At 34.3% G+C, this 22,449-nt stretch overlaps 1 protein-coding gene across 4 annotated transcripts in view; it reads left to right on the top strand.

Annotated features, from left to right (window-relative positions):
- The window catches only part of LOC114935284 (neo-calmodulin), a 56,165-nt gene that overhangs the window by 19,310 nt on the left and 14,406 nt on the right, over positions 1-22,449 (top strand). Inside the window, exons 2-4 of one of the 4 annotated variants that reach the window (XM_029308085.2) lie at positions 5,209-6,393; positions 10,101-10,142; positions 19,393-19,641. In XM_029308085.2, coding sequence (XP_029163918.1) covers positions 6,307-6,393; positions 10,101-10,142; positions 19,393-19,641 — 378 coding nt within the window. In that variant the 5' untranslated portion in view covers positions 5,209-6,306. Of the gene's footprint in view, positions 1-5,208; positions 6,394-10,100; positions 10,143-19,392; positions 19,642-21,539; positions 22,412-22,449 lie in introns of those variants that run through there. The other 3 variants (XM_029308086.2, XM_029308087.2, XM_029308088.2) reach the window with 3 other exon arrangements.

Here is a 22,449-nt window from a genome sequence, read left to right as displayed (position 1 = left end):
TTATCACATTTTTTAATTTTCTAAACAATTATAATGATAGATCAATTATTCTGAACGTAAGATAATCGACAAAAAGATACGGTATACGATATACAACATCACATCGTACCTTACGTAAGACCATACAATTTCTCTTGAACAAGAACCGTGTGTTTTAATATCATTAAATTCCATATATATTTTACATTTTGATTTTGTTTTAAAATATTTTATCAGTAACAAGATTTCTTTTGAAATGAGCTTTGAAGGATTTAATTAATAAAAATTTTGATTTGTATTTTTTTATTCATTCAAAAGCAAGGGTGACATCAATAGATTGGAACGTTTCCCAGCATACATTTTTACAGATATTAATATCACGAAAATGAAAAGTGGTTACATTAACGTAATTGGAACCTGCTATATTATACTGCAAGTATTCGTAAGCATTATCGTAAAATATAAACGTATGAAAATCATAAAAATCTCCCAACTCGAAATATGAGACTTTTAAACCGGGCTTTTAAACTTTCATGCCGATAAAGAGCGTTCAACGTAATTACATTGCATGTATGTCGCATGCGGCAACGGCAATTGCTTAAATTATACACAGCCATACTTCGCGGGAAAATTTTAGAGATACCAGAATAGGGCGAGTAACGAGAGATTCCACAATTATCATCCATTATAATTACTGAATTATTTCGGTGTAATAAAAAATAGATTCTGTAATATGAGATGAATTAAATTTTGCAAAATATTATGTGCGAATGTTCGGTGAAATCAAAATTGAGAATTTATAATGAAAATTATTAATAAAAAGTAAATAGTACGTAAATAATTATATTTTGCGTTATATATATAAATATTTTTATATGTATATAAATTTAACATACATATATAAATTTTGATACATGTATAAATTCAATTATACATTGCAATCCAATATATGAATGATAGTTTAATATGTTGTATTATAAAATATATTTTCCTTATAATTTTAAATATTTTTTTAACTTTATTTATTCAAAAACTGTTATATTTTATAGCCGTGATTTGTCGAACAAGAATTTTCTACTGTTCGTTATCGACGAAACAGTTTATAAGTGATTGAACATTCTTTTGCATTTTTTCAATCTATTGATTTTGTCGAAATTCTATTGTTCCCTTTTGGTTTTTAACAGATATATCATTTTTTGCCGTGCGTCTCAATAACTGATATGTCATGTTTTTGTTTGCGTAATTCTTTTGTATTTTTTTTTTACAATTTATTGGTGCCAGTAAAATTTCATTGTTCTCTTTTGTTTTTTAATTGATATATCATTTCTCGCTTGTATCGTCTCAATAATAATGTCTCGAGCACTAGTACCGCTGGAGTAATTCGACGTGAACGACGCGATAATACGAATATTGTTTCAATTCAATTAATCAACATGTAATACTCGACGTCGGTGTGAAGTGAATGATAAATTTTACATCCACCCGTTTTCCATCAGTCGCGCGAATAAATGGCGAAATAATGACTGGGGGAAAAAAGCCACGCGTTGACAGATATCGTTTCAAAGGGCAAATAAAAGCGTAAAATTTCTACGCTTTCTGAAAACTAACTGAAACGATAAATGACGAAATCCTGCTTTCTGCCTCGCAGGTTTGAAGCCCGCAGTTTCATTTAATATTCGATCGATCTCGCAAATACTCGCATTCGTGGAAAGCTTATCAGCGTTTTACACGTATTATGATATCGCAGATTGATTCTAAAATACTTGGAATTTTTTTTCAACGATGCGTAATACATACAACGATGTATAATACATATATTTTGAATTTCATTAGAGTTGATGGCTCTTTCATTAATGAATATTTCATTTAAATGGCGATTGCTACTATGGACTATCAGCTTATTTTATTTGTCTTACATTTAATATAATTAATGTTGTCATAATATTAATACATATGCAGAAAGAGATATTACAAACTTACACATTTTAACTTGATTTCAAAATTTTATTAATTTTATGCAATTTTTATTAAATATTATGTACATCGAATTATTGCATCATATGTATATCACATATACTCGTTATTTCCACTTATTTACATATATTATAACATAATAAAATTTAATAAATTTAAATAATCCACGTGCTTTCAAAATGTAAATTTGGATCGAAAGAATATTTTATTACAAAATATTAGAGTATAATTACATTGTAATTGTAAGCTCAAGTGAACGGTCAATGGCAGAAATATTTTGCAGCCAACTCTTATGCAGTTCGATATCGTAAGTAGGACGTGAACCTGGATAATTGTGCGCGCGCATTCGTGTGCGTTATACATACACACATACATGCATTTTCGTATATTTGAAATCCGAATCTTCATACATTCGTGAAAAGCGGGACATCGCGTTTTTAATCATAGTGTTGAATTCTGACCAGCAACCGGTTATGTGACTGCCGGATGCATCTAACGACAAATGTCAAATTCGCTTATTAGCGGCAACAGGTGTAAATTTAACATATAGTAAATTTCTGGCGTGTGTGCCATCTGGCTGTCCATTGGGAAAAAAAGTTTGTTTGTCCGAGTCTGTTATTGTGATAAATTCTCGTTTCAAAATTTTGCATTTATCAATCTTTGGCGATGTTTTGGCAATGCATTATCGGTTTTTTTTCTACAAGATAAATATGTTTATAATAACTCTGTTAATTTTTATTAAACAAATAATGGTTATTAAAAAAATAAAAGAATTACATTTTTATTATTTACATATATACGTATTATATATAGATCAGTTTTATTCCTTTATTGATTCAATATTTAAACAAATTTTATAAAATACGTATATGTATGTGCATGTATATACATACACACATGTAATATATAAAAATATATCTTGATGACATGGAAAGATGCAACCAAAAATGCATCAAATATCGCGATGCCCGGGGGCAAGGACAGATGCAGCCTGTAGGAGGGTTAGGTTTAGATACAGAGGTCGGAGGTCAGAGATCGGAGGTCGGAGGACGCGGAATGATGGTCGGAGAATACTGGGGGGAAGGGAGGGAGGAGAGAGGACGAGAAGTGGGAAGAAGGGGGCTGCAGCCTGGGAATGATCAATACTACTCGTACACGCCAAGTTCCCGCGAGAGTACCGAAGATGAGTGGAAGAGCAGGAGAAATTGAACGTTTCGATTTGCAAGAATGGACAATAAAGCTCTCTCGCGATACAGGGGGACGTGCAAAATGATTCCTCGTCCGTCTTTGTTTAGTATCGGCATTCCCGTATCATTTCACGTTCTCGGTAGGAGAGAGAGATCTTTTTGGATCGCTTGGTAGGATTTTCCAACATTCTTCTTACGATAATAGCCAGAATAATCACATTTAGAGAAATGTATACGTATACATATAGTTGTGCATATTATTACAATTGGCGGAGTACAATTATATTCAAAGTTCCGATTTTCCATTAGCATCACAACGCGGATACGCAATTTCAGCTCGTTACTCTGTTCTCTCTCTCTGAATTTTATCTCGACACGTCTATCAATCATCTCTTGTTCCGCTAGCTTTAAACAATGGAATTTCGTTACAACAAGCTTTATCTTTTAAATTTAATTTTTAAATTTAATTTTACTTTATTACAAAAATTTCGTTTGATCTTGCGCAAAGTTTTACTTTCGATTAAGTTTTATTAGCAAATTTGAAATATAAAATAAAAAAATATTATCGAGGAAAAAATATTCCATTCTCTCTATTATCGCAGTTATACTACGCAATTCGCTAAAGAAAGTCCTAGGGGAAAACAGTTTTTAAATTTCAAGAACTCTCGCGAGAGAGAAAGAGAGAAAATAGATAAAAGCCAATGTAGCATGTAAATGAGGAAAGAGAGAATGCATAAACTAAATTTTTTACGTAAATTAACCAAGCGAAATCAAGTTCGAAAGTAAGTTCTAAATCCAGCATTTAATAACCGAGAAATAACAGAAGTGTTTAAGAGATTTATGTCGGTTTCGTCATCTTCCTTTGCTATTTTGTAAATTATTCTCAAGGCACGGGATATACATACCGCGCGCGTTCTCCTTTCATTAAGAAAAACTTTGAAAGTTTATATAAATTTCCCAGTTTTTCCATCCGTTTACAATATTACAAAGGCCATCCAACTCCTGACTAAATCAACCTATCGAAGCTTATATCTGATCAACGATGAATGACGGGAGACCATCATGATGTCGCTCGGAATGTCCGATAACGTGCGTTAAAATATTAAAAAATTGCACGTGGGTTCTCAAGGTTTTCTATCTCTTAGACAGATAGAGAGACGTGTCGCTCTTTCTCTCTTCTTGTGTCTACCGACGCGTGCGGAACAACAAGGATGACAGCAAAGCTCCTAGTTGAATAAACATTTTGCGACCGGGTTGCACGAATGCGGAATTTCGCGATGTATGCATTAAAATGCTGGCAACGTGTGACGTTAACAGAATATTTTATTTTCATTCAGACACAATGTGTATATCTTGTCTATTGTGATGTGCCAAGATTTCATTCTTTGTCTTTTAATCATTCCTTTTGCTCCATTTAATTGATTTTTGCAAATTTTCGTGCTATATCCATTTTTCTTCAAATGTCAGAATCAACTTGTACATTCTGATATATTTACGTTAAATATGGGGAATATAATCTGATAGAAACCTTTGTGATACCTCATCTTTCAAAAAACTATTTTTTTTTAAGTTCCGACAATGAGTGCACCCTGAATCGAATGCTCAAAAAATTTTTTTGAAAATTGTTGCATTTTAATGTTATCGTTGATTTAAAAATTTCATTCTGTGAAGTTAGCACCCCTAAAATTCATCAATGTTTTTTGGACTTAATTCGCCAGAATTTTTACAACTTTTTAAAATTAATAAGGAACTCGAACTCTTCGGGGTATTCAGAACTTTAAAAAAAATTAGTCTTTTGAAAGATGAGATGCCATCAACTTTACAGAGATCGGATAGATCAATCGTCGAAGGTTACCTCCTGATCCTCTCGTGCTAAAAATATAATACCCTTTAAATGTTCCTTCCGCTCTCATCGACTCTATCGAACTTTTGGTCGACTCCTTCCACCGGAAACGAGCTGCCGCTAACTACTGCGATCGATCATGCGAGTCTCGCGTGTAGAACGTAGATCTCGCGAAAACGAGGCCAAGCACACGACGTGAGACACCATATTCTCCTTTCTTTCTAGATCGATGGTCGTAATTAGGATAGCCGAATTGGACGCAGAGAGAAGCACCGTCGCTAGCGAGCGCTAATCGCCGACGAGGAAAATTCACATACACACTCAGAGAGAGAGAGAGGTGTCTGCAAATCCGCGATCCTGCGCGAACTCGCGGAGCGGTAAGCTCCTCCAATAATTCGGGAACGGCACGTGTGTCGATCAAGAGGCGCGTAATCACACACCACGTCACGGCGGGGCAAATGTTCCCGACGAGCTTTCGCGAGATCCCGCCACCGAGCATCAGCAAACCCGGGAAGAACCGTCGCCGGCAGGAGAAACGTCACTTCCCGGTCCGCTTCCGGTCCGCTCACGGACACCGGTCGGGCGGTCGCCGTCGCGATGAAGTGAGCGATTGGTCGGGCTTGTCGACTTCCATGACGAAAAAAAAAACGTAAACGACATAGTGTTCAACGACGCGCGTCTTGCTTCGTCTTCGCATCGATCGATCTATCTCTGAACGATCTCCTCGGAAGAGAGATATCGAAAGCTGAAATTCTCCGAAAGTAGAGAGAGAAAATAACGTTAAAGGGAATAGATCGGGGTCGAGAGACAAGGCTGCGACAAACAGCGGCAACGAGAACGAGAACGAGGATAACGACGACGATGACGATACGATAGGCGGTAGTTAAACCGTTAACGATAAGGGTCGCGATATAGAAGGAATAGCGCAATCGCGACATATATATATACCTAGCGCGTTGGTAGTTCGCTATATAATAAATTATCCCCCGGTTATACACCGAAGTATATACATATATACGAGCGCACAAATATATACATATGTACGAAGCAAACACTTTGTAAATATATCGCATACGTAACGTATAATTAATAAGCGCGCGTGCACACGCGCACGGGCGTGTCGATCGACAAGCAATAGCAACAATAAAAGAGAGAGAGGGGGAGAGAGAGGGAATATTGTTATTTCGTGTTATATATACACTGACGGATATCGGTGATACTCCTGTTACACCCTGTGTTCGCAAAGAGCTCGTTAATTGTTAAAACCGCTCGACGTGTTATATCCGCTTATTTCACGAGAATCGAAAAGAGTGCTTCGACAAGATGGCGTTCGCCGCGGCGAGGATGATCCTCAAGGACAAGCGTAGGAAAGCCAGCAAAGAGGACTTCGCACCGCGAAACCGGAGCAAGGTAAAGATCGCACACGATTATGTCTCTCAATAAATAGATACGAATTCTGTCATTATATTCACGCATCGCGCGACTTTTAAATCGCCCGACCTTTCAAGTTTCACCATGATTTTGCGATTTTACTTCTTCGAACTTCAGTGATTCTTATCGCGTATATCGCGCGTAAATATCGACAGAAAGTCGATTCGATTGACATTACAATCTAATTCTCCATTTGGAGGCTGTCGTCCCCTTAAAAGTTATTCTTTTTTTATTAAAAAAGAAATATATATATATAGCTTTTGAATTACTTATTGTGGAGGGAGATAAAAAGAGGGGCGCGAACAATGTCGAACGATATCGACAAATGTCAATACGTCAAATCGAAATAATATTAGTCCGTCGTGAATCGTTAGGCTGGAATTACATGCTCGAGGAATTATATTACGACGACAGCTCGGCTTTGAAATAGTACGTGAGGAGAAACATACATAACGGTGAATGTATAATAACGCCAAACACTCGGGTGTGGCTAATATCGTACGCGGATCACGCGAGACGATATAGAGTAAACGAGTCGGCTCGTTTTTATAGGGCAATTAATTTCGCGGAACGATAGGCGTGAAATATATGGTAGACAGTGAAACTTATCGCAGTCGTACTTTACTAAGCGTTTATTAAACGAGGACTTCTTATATATGACGGAATTACGCGCGAAATTAATTGAGAATTGTTCCGCACGTATTTTCTCTTTGTATGTAAAAACACCGCAGTACTATACTCCATGTAATGAATATTATATATGCAATCTACGTGCGGTCTTTAATCGCTTGGAAAAGTTACATGCAGTTATAATAACGGTGGTAAGCCACTATGCATAAAAAGCAGTCATTCCGCGAATTTTTTCTATGTAAAGTTTTTTTTAATTGCTAGAAATTGTGGTCGGGAAAAATAAACTACGTATAACGCTTAGTGTCATTTTCTAGATTATTATATTTTTTAAAAATGATATCTCATTTGGAGTAAATAAGAATTACTTTGCACATAATATATATTTTCAACTCAATTAGTGGTGGATTAAACTTGCGTTAAAGAAGCAAATTTATGTGGGATACTTTAAGAAAATGATTGGCGATGCAGAGTTAGAACTTTCAGAGAATTTATAATGAAAAACAATTATTAGCAGTGCAACAAGAAAACATTAATTGAAATGTTTCAACGTCACGATTCTACGAGTGTGAAGCAACTACAAAACGCAGTTGCACATATAAATATAGATATTTGTAGATTATAATTTTAATGCTTTTTTACAGCGGTCAATATATCATATCAAAGAATTTTGGCGAAGGGAGCGAAAAAGCACAGAAAATAAAAATGTGCTCCAATCCTTCGTACATATATCAATAACGTCGCTATTCGTATGAACTTATCACAAACTATATAATTGATTGAAGAGAAAATTAAGCATAAATGTATGCGCGCGTAACTAATATTTCGCACGTGTCCGCATAATTAATAACACGTGCGCGACAACAAAGGAGAAGGAAAAGTTTTCAAACGACCGATAATACGACGATATCGACCGAAGTTTCACACATACACACATACATGTACTCATGTACGCACACTATTTCAAAAGTTCATCAAAATTGCATAACTTGTTTTGTCAATATTTGAGACGTTTTTCCGATACGCGCTTACTCACGTTTCTATTATTTCATGCATTTGCACACACACATTATTGCCGAAAATTTCGGAAATTTAATATTTTATTTCTTAACATTTCCGATCTGTGTGTAATTGCACTTTATAAGTGTTACGTTCAAATACAAAATTATTAACTTGTACATTTTTATTAATATATTCTACATATGTATATATTTCGATTTTTTAAATTTACAATTCATTTATTTTAGAATATATAAATAAGAGAGTATTTGAAAGTATAATTGCTAATGATATACAAAAAGATATTTAAAATTTATCCTACTCTATAAAAATAAAAATTGTATTAATCACGAATTCTTATGATTTTGATCCTATATAAAAATCATAAATAATTTGTGACAGAAAAAATAATTTTCTCATTACCGAGCTAGCCACACATTAGATTTAACGACATTAGATTACGTACTTACATTTTAACAAAATGCTCTCTTGATTCTATAATTCATGAGTTCACGAGTTTTCCGATAGAGACGATAAAATTGAGTGACATATTTTCATGGTTTGGTATTCAGAAAAACGAGAATATCGAAGAATCATTAAAATGAATGCGGTAAGCATCGAATCGAATTTTCCCTCGTTTAACGCCAAATGATACCGTCGAGAAGCGAATGTAAAGTAGGTCCGGTGTTAACAAATAGAGTCGATCTCGATTTAACGCGCAACGTAAACGGGTGTGTCGGAAAAGAAACAGTTTCCGTCGAAACAAAAGCGAGGTCCGATCGATGCGTCGCACTTCGCTCGGTAAACCCGTCACGACTCGCCGACGTGACAGCTTCCCGATTTCACGGTCGCCCTTTTTTCCCTTACGATAAATAGACTGTGCGCGGGAATAAGGAGAACGTCAATTCATCAATTAAGTCAATCGTTACTTTAAGAGGAGCTCTATCCGACGATATTTCGCGGATGCAATTATTACTTATGCGGACAATGCATTAATTTTTAATCGCACCAATAATATTTGAATACTGTATTTCATCTTCAAACAGATTATAAGATTAATGAATAAAATTTTAATCTTAGATATATCGTAAAATTTTTAGCGACTATGCGGCGACATTTTTTTATTACATGACATATTAAATTCGTTATTCGAATTTTTTATGTGATTTAGAAACATAGATTTAATTTAGGTGCAATGGTTGGATTAAATATATTTGCGAAGTTATACGAGCTAGGTAGAAATTCGGGTTGGAAAGGAAATCAAAGTCTGATCAAATTACAATTACACGTGATCTGTGTAATTTAACATTTCGGTGCCTCGACTCTTAACATAACATTAAATTGAGGTCTCTTGATGAACATCATTCTCTATGCAAAACACGTAATCACACGCTAGTAGCTCACGCTATGCTATCAATGTGTGACACTCTTAATCTGTTGCAATATTTGACAACAATTTAACGATTTGTAAATTAATCATGAATTAAAACTAACATATGTTTTTTCTGTTGATTAAGAAAAGTGTTTTCGCATGTTTACAATATCTTCATAAACTTTGATATAACAAGTTTTAGAAACAGTTTATAGAACGCTATTTTTTATGATATAATTTAATAACATTAATATTCTGTTTTTCTATTTCTTAATATTTCATTCTATTGCGGTTGACTTAAATTTTGATATCATTGTGTCAAAGAAGTCCGCCGATAAGTATCAGCTGCAGATGTCAGTTTGAACTTTACCTTCCTCTTCTAGTTCGAAATAGACTTTTTTTGCCCCACACTTACATATACAACTAACATATATGTATAAGAATTTCTTTGCAGCCCACGCGTTGTTCGCCGTACCAAGCGCGTAACTTATATTCTGAATTTACGAAATGCATTATATCTCACTTGTGTTCCTTTCTTACGAATAGCACTTGCGCACCATCAAACCAACACACACCGTGTTTATAGTAGTATATTGTCAGTGTGTTTTCCTTATACACAATATCTTTATACTCTTCCAACTAACAATGGCGTGGTAATTGGTGACCTATACTGTACTTGTGTTTGCAGGCTCGCAGCGCCAGTACAAGTAGCTTTAGAAGCCTGAGCCAGGTACATACCAAGATAATAATCCAGATCTATATATACATATTTATATATAGTTTGAGAGATTAGTTACTAGCTACTTAGCTAGATACCTAGTGAATCATTTATGAGTTCATTCTTTTTTTTTTTTTTTTTTTTTTTAGAAACATAGACACCATCCACACACATATATATACATATGCGTAGAGGCGTAGAGCACGCGCATTTCGCTGAAACGTTGGGCGTTCAATTCGCAAATTATTTTATCCCTAGAACACCTGATATCTATTATTCTTGGCAGCCATAGAAATTGGATTACGGCGTCGGAAACGAGAAATCGTGTATCAATTCTTTTTTTCGTATCTTATTTACTCGCAGACGATTCGAGCAAAAAAAAGCTACGATTTCTCTCTCATTTTCCGACACACGTCGTAATCGTGGCTGCGACACGAGAAGTATATATTCCTCATGAGTCTGAAATATATAAGTTTCTTTTGCCAAGCTGAAAATAACAACGATACTCGAAACGGGACAGAGCCGGTGATATCTATCGTTCGTGTACATTTCATCTTGGGAATCGCGGATTTAGGTCCCCGCAATCACGTATCTCCTCCATGAACGAAACGCTTGCGCGACATGTCATCTTTCGTGACGTGTTTCAAATAACGTTTAATGACATAATCGACTTGAGCCATAATCTTGATAGCATGCATGCTAACTTATACCGCTTAACGGCGACAGCAACACTAATATAGTCGTATATTAATTGAAGGATTGAGAATAAAAAGTAGAGAGTAATCGCATGGCACGCATTACATTTCTCTCCCTCTGGAACTTTTGCTGATGCGATCAGATGCAAACGCGTAGAAATGCATGCCTCGTATTTCTCACGTAGCATTCTTTCTTGTCGTGTCTATAGTTTTCTCTTTCCGCAAAATTTCCGCAGAACGGAATGGTAGTAAGTATATCACGCGCGAAAGGTGCCAGGTTAAAATAGACTGCCGTAATTATACCAGAAATTTCTCGCGGGAGGAGAAAAAAAGAGAAGAGAGAGAAAAAGAGAAACTCGTCGAAATTTATGCCGTCTTCGCGACGACACGAATGTGTCGAGAAGTCACTCGGCTAATGAGCGCGTTTGTGCGACTCGGCCTTGTTAAAACCGCGACATTTTTTTCAAGAGCATACCTACGTGCTCCACCGTTTTAATTATTCGCCCTTTTTTTTATCTCGATCAACGCTAACGTTTTACTGCGCGCGCCTCACACGCTATATAACTCTAATATTGCAGCATTTTTTTATGCGCAGTTACATATGAAACAAAATGTTCGTGAATGACATGAATGATGTTTATCGAATGAATAAAGGTCCGCGAGATAAAGATTTCAGAGGAAAATGCATAATAACATTTTTTCTACATTTATCGTAAAAGTAATTTCAAGAATCTACAACTTGCGTAATCGTTTTTACGTAAAGTCTTCAATAAATGAACCAACTTATCCGAAATATTTATGATGTTGAAAAGATTTCTCTCCCATTACGTCGCTCTTTCTATGAATTTAAAATTGTGCACATTGTTATAAAGAAATTAAGTATTCAGAATTGAAAAGCATAAATCTTGGAAATTAAAAAGACGGCATAATGCGTGCGGAAACAAACAGGATGTAATGAGCGTTGTAAGCTTAATGCGAGGGATGCAGGTTAAGTCGCTGGTGCCGACTGTGAAATAATGACGATCATTCGTTTAATTACATCTATTGTTGTCGCGAATGGTAGAGCATTAGCTTAAAATTCAACAGCGCGAAGTTTTACGCGGATACTTCCACTCGCGATCCCGTAAATACCGTAGGTCAAGGACTATTTTTCGAAGGGATGAATACGTGGCGAAAATCGTTACTCGCTTTTTGCGAGTTCGAACATAAATTACTCTTGTTACTTCTAAAGTGCATCTATGAAAGCAAAATGAGAGGGGCGCGGAATAAAGAAAACCTTAATAGAGAAATCGTCGCGATTAATACTATAAAATTTAATGCGAGGTTCTCTGCTGCAGTATTCATAATATCGCATCCATTAAATAACTTTTGTTAGAATGAATAACTTTTAAATTACTTCACTTTGAACATAGCTATAAATGCAACGTAAAGTAAATCGAGATTATCCGGAAAGTAATCACGTTTAGTCGATCGGATCTATATGCTTTGAAATCAGGTTCCCATTATAGAGATGGACATCTCGCTAGAACGATTATGGCAATTATATACATAGTGATATATAGGAACTTAGAAAGCGCGAGTGACGTGCAAATTTGACGCATCCTTAGCATCTTCTGCCAACGAAGATTGATATACGTCCATTAACGACAAACGAGGGATTGTCACGGAACGATTCTTAGGGACACCAAAGACGAGTTTGTTGAGTATGGTCTAGAATCGAGAATGGGGATCGATGCCTTTGACCGTAGTCCGCCCTCATGAAGCGCGGCAACATTATTTAATTATTAATCAGCCGGTTCTAGACCTTGTCGGGCCGAGTCAGTGACACGCTTCAAGGACACATTGGTCCTCTATACGTATACACGATTGTTTTTATATGTGATAAATTGGGCGAAGAAAAATCGTATATTTAGATATAATCGCGATACTTATAATCCGATTAGTCATCCTGGCCTGAAATCACGATTCGCGCTCATAAATCTTGTCACGCGGGAGACTTTATTCGATCTAGAAAATCTGGGCCAGTCGGTGAAATTTTAAAGGCTCGGTGGATGTAATTTTCTTTCGATTATCTTCAAGCGAGCGAAGAGATGGCGAAATTCGATTTTATTTCGTTGTAATAATTATTTGTTGCAATTTATTTCAATTGATTTTTATTATTAAAAATAAATATTTATTATTGTTTTTATTGTCGAAAAGCATCGTTCAGAATTTGTAAAATAAAATAATCGCACAGATTGCAAAAACATTGTACACTAAAAAATTCAAGAGTTTTAATTAAGACTTAATTTTGAAAAAATCAATGTATGAAATTATACGATTTTAACAACAATGCCGTCATTGTTTCTATTTGGTCTATGATGCTCGCAAAGCATAGTCTTTCAAGGGCAGCCGCAATCATTCCCAATTATTGATCCTTCGAAAGAGGTTTCCGGGTCTCGCTCGCAAACACTCCGGGCAAAACTTGAGTGGGTGAAATGGCCGAGACGAGAAATAACGCAGTACAATGCTTGTGTATGCAATCGTGCAGCCGAAAAGTAACAAAATTAAACCAAGAAAACCTTATAATTACTTGGACACAGTGTATTAAACAGAATCATTTATATAAATATTTGTGAATTCTCTCTAATTATTTGAGAGAAAAATTTAATATAATATATACTTGAAATTTTTAATTTTTTGCACAAAAATTATCAAACATTGTCTTTGGATTGAATTGTGCAACAATATTTAGTTGAGTTTATTATTGAATATTAAAAATTAAAGAAAAAAAGAAACAAATATTATAATTTTTTTTTATCTACTGCACTTTATCAATATATGTAAATGTGTAAAAAAAGTCATGTCAAGATTGTCACGCATTAAACTAGCAACTAGGTCGTCAACAAATCGAGTTAACTTTTGATGTACTCTTAACTGACAATGAATAAAAATTATTCAAGGCAGTCTCTTATCTACTCACATATGTCACTGCAATTATATTCGACCGTCATTCATAGCTTGATAGCGGTATTCTACAATAGCAAACCATATATCTAACAGTTTGAATGGAAAGTTTGCGTTTTCTTTTTTTATATACGAAAAGACTATACTCACATTTCTCTTTCAAAGATATGCTTTCGTGATAGGTATTATGACACTATAATAACTTACAAAGCGTATTTGGCTACGATGTGGATAAGATAAACTATAACTATATTTCTCTTACGATGTTACGAGTATATAAATTTTGCGCACTCATCTCTGCGGTATTGTTGTCACTCTTTTCGAGAAAATAATAATACGATACAATGAGATAAAGTCAGCCGCATTGCCGCGCGAAAGAATAAATGGCATACATACCATGCATATAACATTACCTAAAAAGGCAACGATCTAGATAAAATTTCACATACAGCACGCAAATTTGCTTTATGTGATCCTACGCTGCTTTTCTTAAAATTACAAAAAAATATTAGTTATATCCCGTGGCCTAAAAAAGAGTTCGAGAAAGTCATTTTTCAAGTTTACAATAATGTTTCTCGCTGATATGTGTACAAGTAATACTCGAGATTTCGTCTAATTGGGCGGGATATCAAGATGACGGAAACAAGTTTGGTGATGAATAGCTTTATAAGCACTTAATTAAAAACTTTTCGTCGCACGGCAATCTGTTTTCACTGATTTTGTAGCATTTTAAAGACAATTACATTCAGATCGACATTTATTGAAAATACTTTGTGTAAATATCCGATAATATTGGAAACTCATTAATATGACTAATTGACGATATGCAATTGAATGAAGATCAGAATTAATTATTATTTAATATTCTATCAACAGCATCGATACATCGCACATCTTGTTTTAGAGTGTATTTATTTTAAAAGTTAAATATGAATTGATTGATGAAATTGATGACTTGAAAATATTTTGTCGATATTATATATACATAAACGTCCGCAGGATTTTTTCCAGAAGGGAGCATAATTTATTTTTTTATTTTTGTTCTTATTTTTATACTTTATTTTTTTTGTTATTTTGTTTTATTTTTATTTTTTATATTAAATATGTAAATAAATTTTAATATTTATTCAAAAGGAGAGCAAATGCTCCTCTGCGGATGCCCATGTATATATAGGTATATATAAATTGAAAAAGCAAAACAATCAAAGTGGCATCAAAAATAATGTTTACACTCGACACCTTTATGTAAACTTTTTCAAATAAACAATAAATTAATCATTATATTCGGTTTTTATTTTCACAACGCTTAATATATATTTTTTCATTATTTGGAATTACTCTTTCCTCAAAAGCTATTATTTTTCTGGCACATAATTTTTAACAGAATTCCACGTAAATTAGCGACGAGTAATCACGCGGTACCGGAAGTCTGTTCGAGACACAGGTCGACTTTAATCATCGGAGGCCCTCGGTCGCGATATTCCGTAATGTAAAGCGTCCGCAGTTAGCGACCTAAATCCGCATTTCCGCGGTCGCAATTTAACACACATACGTAACCGGCGCATACTACGCTGTACTATAGCATGGACGATAAATGGGCACGATGCACGCGCGCTATCCGATCTAATCGACCGGACGAAAGTAAGTCATCCTCCTCTACACCCCGTTCGCCGCCGCGAAACTTTCGTAAGCGCCCATTAGCGATCGTTATTAATTTTCTCCCGGGACGTACCTACTGCGAGCTCACTCTCCTGTAATGTAGAGGGAAAAAATAAATTTTTAAGTATACAAAAGAGCAACGCGCGTTATAGAGCGATTTCGGAGCTTTTTAATAAAGTCGAGCACCACTTGTCGCGCTATATACTGTCTCTTTTTAGTTTTTCATTAAGGGGATATATTTCAAGAACGTCGTGCATGCGGCTATACACACGGAAACGTCGTAATTCCGAATGCGAAAGCAGTTGCAATAAGTTGGAAAGTTTTGAGAATGTTCGTTTTAAACGCGGAAACTTGCTTTTAAAACTAAACAATTTCTTCGCGGTACAAATTTATATCTTATCACTAATACGCGTATCTACTACGTATAAATAATATAGCTATAGGACGCGTACAGTTACATTAACTTAGAACAAAAACATTCATTATGTTTGTATAAATCTTATAAAAGTCAAATTGAAACATATCGCTCTCGCTTTACTAAAGTGCTATTTATCTCTTTTCAGAGTTATACACATATCACATTAATGTTCGACAAACTTTCAAAATAGCACAACACAAACGAGCTTTTATTTCATTAAAATGAAGATTTATGTTAATATATACATATTATATATATACATATATTAATAATAAAAAGGTTTACATAATTTTATTAAAAACGTTTATTTAATTAAAACAGCACGGGGAGAAATGTGCATTGATAACAGAGATCGCTGCATTTTATATGAAGGCTATAAATCATTTAAATAGCTTCATTTAAATAAAATATTATTTGAAAGTTTTTTACATGGAGAATGTTAAAGGTATATAAGAAATATTTGAAATATTATTTATTTGAAAAAGCAATAATTTTCACATTAATTAAAATAATAATTTTTAAAAAATTATCAAAAATTCTTATTTGGAATAAATTCTGAAATTCTCTCCAAGTTTCATTTCAAATATTATTTTAAATGTTTCAAATTATGTAGTAAGGAAAATAATAAAATAAATATTGCAAAGCAAATACATCTTTGTTTTGAAAGTAGAAAGTAGAATAATAATTTATTTAATATTAATTCACTAAAATAATTAACGTGATTTAATAAAACATAAGAACAAATTTAACAATGTAAGAGGAACATTAGATGTATAGAATGTATAGAATAAAAAAAAAAATTATATATAAAAATAAAGATGGAAATTTTTAGAATTATTTTCAAATATTTCACTGTCCATATATAACGAACAAAATAATGATTTCATTAAAATATCTAAAGTCTCTGATATATTTGAAATATTCATTTTCTCATCGTGAAATTAATTAAACATTTCAAGTGGAATTTTAATTAACATACAAATGAATTATATTATAGTTGATCACTTGTACAATTTAAATATACAATAGAAATACAAAAAATATAATTCTTATATATGTATATAATATTTTCTATTTTCCAAATATATTAATTTGTTCATTTTTTCATGAATACTTTGTATCTAATCGAGCTGCAGTTGAATCTTCCGAAACGCGCGCTTGCGCCCGAGATGCAAAAATGGTCGAAAATGTGAGAAAGAAAACGTGCAATACACACACGTACACACAGAATTACACGTGCAGTATATACATACATGCGACTCTCGCGATTTTATGTGCGTTGTGTATATATGACTTAATAATTTGCATTATTACAGATTTTCTCTCGATAAAGCGTCGCCTGATTGTGTGCAATAAACGCGCGAGTGTCCCATCAAATGATACGGGAGCTCCCACATTTGTTTTGATATACTTTTGATACACGGCCGCGCGATCGATCCGTTCGTATAGCGTCGCATGCGCAACGAACGATCGCGCTTAACGTACGCCCGGTCCGATCGATGTACCGACCATTTTCCATGTTTCCGTACGATTCTCTCGTGCGACAACGGCGACCCTGGAATTACACGGGCTGTTACCGAAGCGGGAGACCAGCGGGACACGTTCCTAGCGATATTCCCTGAGCTTTGCATTAACACTCCTTGGTACGCATAATTATTCACAAATCAAATCACCGCGCCAAAAATCACATGATATTCGTCGCGACGATTTTAGGAAAATTATACAGTTGAACATGCGATGTAAAAAATGTTCATATACGCGTGCTTTTCCGGAAGACTTTACTTTAAAATAAATAATATTTTATTTTTTATATTCTATTAATATATATATTTTATATTTTATTAATCATTATTTCTTTATTATACATATATTAAATGAGAAAAATTAATTCTTATCAAGATCAACGTTTTATATAAAGACTTTCTTTTATGACTGTATTTAAAAATTTATTTAATCTAATATCATATAAACTATAAAATTAAATCTAAGCTTTACTTAAACACACAGGTATAAAATATATATTATTAAGATCCAATTAAGACAATCTTAATAAAACTGACAAGTTTGGCACAGAAATCCACATGGAGATATGACATTTTACATGTCAATTTATGATGTTTTATTATTAAGGATTTTAATCTGGCTTTAAGCCAAAGATATACTTGGCTTTACAGTCGCTGTATATTGGTGCATTACATTATTGCTTTATTCATATAAGGAATGCGCTATTATTAGTCTTACATAATTCAATTCATTTTGATATCATGTGGTTATTTATATTATTATATAGTATAGATCACATAAATCTCTAGAATTAGTTTATGAATGAAAGAAAATGTCTATTTATAATAAGCGTTTTCACTTTTCGCTTTCTGTTTCGATGGCTTAATATATCTTATATACTAGAGAATGCATTTTGACAATTTGTGCACTAGTATAGTACAAACATATTGCTACGAATTGATTATTATAATAATAAATAAATTGAAGAATGAATGAATGAAACAAATAATTCAATCTATCTTTCAATCTTTGATTTAAAAAATTTTTAGCGAACAAAAATCCCCCGTAGCATGAGTGTAATATGTTAAAAAATATGAAAACATGTTGAAAATATATATCAGAATGTAGAAGCCGCCTATGCCCCGGTATTTCTCGACGTATCGAAAACGTAAGTACATTTCTAGGAGTATTGCAGTAGAACGTGAAGATAGAAGCTCCGTAGAATTGTGTTGTAAGCTTGAAACATCCCGAATTGAATTACTCTCTCGCGCGATGCGTAATTCATGTACAAATGTACATACATAGGTCATAGACTTCGTCAAGATCATGGATGGATCTATAATTATCTCGTCGGCATTCGCCCACGCGCGAAATACATGCAGTCTCTCTTCATTCAATTATTAATTGACGAGGCTATTTTTAGACCGTCTAATACCAAACATTGTGATAGGAGCGGTTCCTGATTTAAATTAATTCTCTTCTTATTGACGGAATGGTCAACGGACTTCTCGTTAAAATACGCGATGCTATATATAAATTCACAGAATCTATTTTTTCACATTTTTCGAATACTAACAAATTATCTATGAATCTCCACCCACGAGACCAAAACACGCTCGTAAAAAATGTTAAATCAATTTTAATGTGTCCCAAGTCAATGCGATTATGAATATATTTAAAATAAGAATATTTAAATTATAATAATATAGCGTTTAAAAAATATGATGTATAAAAGATGTAGATCGAATTTTTTATTGCTAATACGATTACTATGTATATTAAAAGATTTTTGTATATTTATGAAAATTATACTCGATTAGAACATAATAAGTTTGATGATAAATTTCAAATAAACTTGCTACTTGAAAATGTTGTGAATAATTTGTCGGTTTTAGCAACATTTTTAAACGCGTAACAAATAAAAAAAAAGAAACTTTTCGACGTCATCGACGCGATAATATTCTCTACATTTATTTCGGAATTGATTAATTTCGATAAAGTCCATCGTATATTAACAGAGATTTTGTCTCTTGGACTATAGGCACGCAACAAACCGGCGGATGGCGTGGGTCATGTAAACCAAAAAGGTGCTTCCGGTCAGAAGGCACCGGCGGCTGGTCAAAAGGTCGCCCCAGGCGCTAAGGGTGCAGCGAAGGGTGGTTCGGCTCAGAAGCCGTCAGCTCAGAAGGGCCAAGTGAAAGTGACACCTAAAGCTGCTTCCGTCAAGACCGGCAAGAACAAGAAGAAGGGACAGCGACAACAGTACGATCTCATCGTTACCATTAATCTGGTAAGAGAAACTATTTATTTGCAATCATTTTTGAGTATTCAAAGTCTCTTCTTCGCTGAAAAAAATTGTTAACTTGACCAAATCGTTCAATTAAGTAATATTTGGTTAATGAAACATATATATATGATCGTCTGCAGAGGGGGAGGCAAGAGGGGGCATTTGCCTTGGAATCAATAAAAAAATTAATTGAAAATTTGTTTGCATATTTAATATATAAAAATGAAAATAATAAAATAATTTTTTTTTTAATTAAGAAAAAACAAAAAAGAAACATAATTTTTATCATGCCCCCTTTGGAAAAAATCCTGCGGATGCCCTGAACATATACAAATATTTAAATTAAATATAACATATTTAATCTACATATCTAACAAAACCTGTATTTGACTTAAATACTATGTTCAATTAATAAGATAGTAATTTAGATGAACGGTTTAGTCAATTAATTTTTTTCATTGTATAAAATGCGCTCTATCCACGTTTTCGCGCGAATTTCTTGTAATGTTTAGAATTCTTAGTTCTTATCAATGTATTATAAAGATGCATAAAGTTTAATAATTATTTTTTTAATCGATTTGGTTTCTCGCTTTGAGTAAAACATTAATTTTTTTTAAATTATAATTTATTGTAAACAAAAATTTTGTCTAATTATATACGATTATAAATATTCGAAACCTTCTTTTCTGCTTAAATTCAGTATACTCTTTTGTTAGGAAATTTTAATCTATGGTTTGATTACCAATATCCTGTTGCCAATTATTTCACATCTGACAAATGACTTTCCTTGAGATTTTTCTCTGAAAATTCTTTCCGAGGTCGGAGGTTTTATTATTAAAAATAAGATCAAGGATATTCCCAGATCTCTCTTTCGTCGATGTTAGACTCAACCTAAATAGAAAAATTATCAAGTGCGAGAGAAAGAAAGACAGACTATCTAATTTCAATCGGTTTTCTATATTTTAAGGTTATTCACACGGTTTTCATTGACGATTTGCATGAGAAGGCCCAATTATTTCTGTTCTTGAAAGCGGACTTAATTATCGATCGACTCGCGATACAAATCGTCTTTGTCAAGTTAGCGTGCTTTTCGCGTAATGCGTGTACATTGGTAATAAATATGATCTGACCCAGTTGAAGGTGCGATCGATAAGTTCCTCTTATTCGGCTTAATGTATGCCGCGTAACGTCAAGATACGCTGGAAAAAACATAAACATTCCGTCATCTAATTGGATCGACATGATTAGTGCTGGTTTTTCGTTCATATTGCTCTCTATTTCGGGATTACGTCTCTGACGTGAAATTCTTGGCAGCCTCGTATGTGTCTGGCATTTAATGTTCATTCACGAAATGTCATAAATGTATATATATTTTTCTAGTCAATATATACAATAATTTTATTTTTGCCGACGAAATTTAAAAAATGTTCAAATAATATTATCAGTTAATTTTTAATTAATTTTAATTGATTTTTTCTTTACTTTTTGTTGATATTGTTACACATTTTGTTTGATGTCAAATTGATTTATATATAATTGTTTGAATATGTATCTCTATATATTATATAATAATAATATATTTTATACATATATATATGTATATATATAAAATAAATGCTAAGAATATAAATATGAATTTCAAAGTACAAAGAAAATTGTAAAAATCAAAATATTCGATATAATTAAAAGTAGGTATATTTTGATCGAGGATTAATATAGAACGTGGGCGTTTTTCGGAAGTTCTCTATCATCGCCAAAGCACACGCGAACATAACGCGCGCAAAGTATCTGTTTATGATCGAGAGCGATGGAAGGGAATGGTCACCTGGCGTCCGATAGTCCGTAGAGGGGACCTGGTAGTTAAAAACAGACTAAGGTTGCCAAAGTCTCGAACATATACGAGACTTTGTCATCGAGGAGACGTCTTTTGCGTTCGACGCGCGATACCGAGAGTGTCCGGAAGCTGCGACAACGAAACGTTTTCGTCAGTTTCCTGAAGAGTAACGGGTGCGACCCGAGGAAGAGGTCGAAAGTGCCGCTTTTTCCAAGCACTTCGTCAGGGTCGAAGATCATAAACTCTCCACGTGGAGCGTGAAGAACATACTTCTTCCTATACGTCGGCTATTTTTACTCATTCGCGGGCGATATTGCATTCTTGAATAGTGTTTATCCGTGTGATTGATCCGACGTCCTCGACGCTTTTCATTTTACCGCGCGAGGAAACGACGATCTTGAAACCATCTTGGTCCACTCGAGAATATCATCTTCGATCTTACCCGTCCGAGTAAACAAAAAGTAATCGCGAGATCGGTGAGACACTCTCTCACAGCATCTTTCGTAATCCTCTTTTTCCTTATTCGATACCAGCGATGACCTTGAGGGTGCTCATAGTCGATAAATATTAGTTCGAGCAAGTTTCCAACGAATATATGTCGATTTTCTTCTCGAGAAGGAGGAAGGAAGGAAGGAAGAGAGAGAGTGCGATTTTTTCCCCCTTTTTCCGGATCGACGGAATGAGAGCGAGATGTCGGCCGTCTCGACGGCGACGCGACGATAACCGCGACGAGACACGGCGACTCGAGATCTCAAGTTAATAAACATATACAATCTGGCCATAAATCTCGTCCTCGAACACCGTTCTCCTTCCGGCATATACGTGTCGCCCGATGTGACAACAATAAAGATCATGGAAATGGAAAAGAGATACACGCACGCCTACGGCCAGCTGCGCAGGCTGACCAGCACGATAGATTGTCAAACTAGGCAATTGAGCGTAAGTGAGAGAAAAACAATGCAAATTTTAATTTATTG

Source organism: Nylanderia fulva, unplaced genomic scaffold (assembly GCF_048542155.1).
Source record: "Nylanderia fulva isolate GAGA-0341 unplaced genomic scaffold, ASM4854215v1 Scaffold12, whole genome shotgun sequence".
NCBI lineage: Eukaryota > Metazoa > Arthropoda > Insecta > Hymenoptera > Formicidae > Nylanderia > Nylanderia fulva.
The sequence above is the reverse complement of the archived record's forward strand: the minus strand, read 5'-3'. Positions and strand labels throughout refer to the sequence as shown.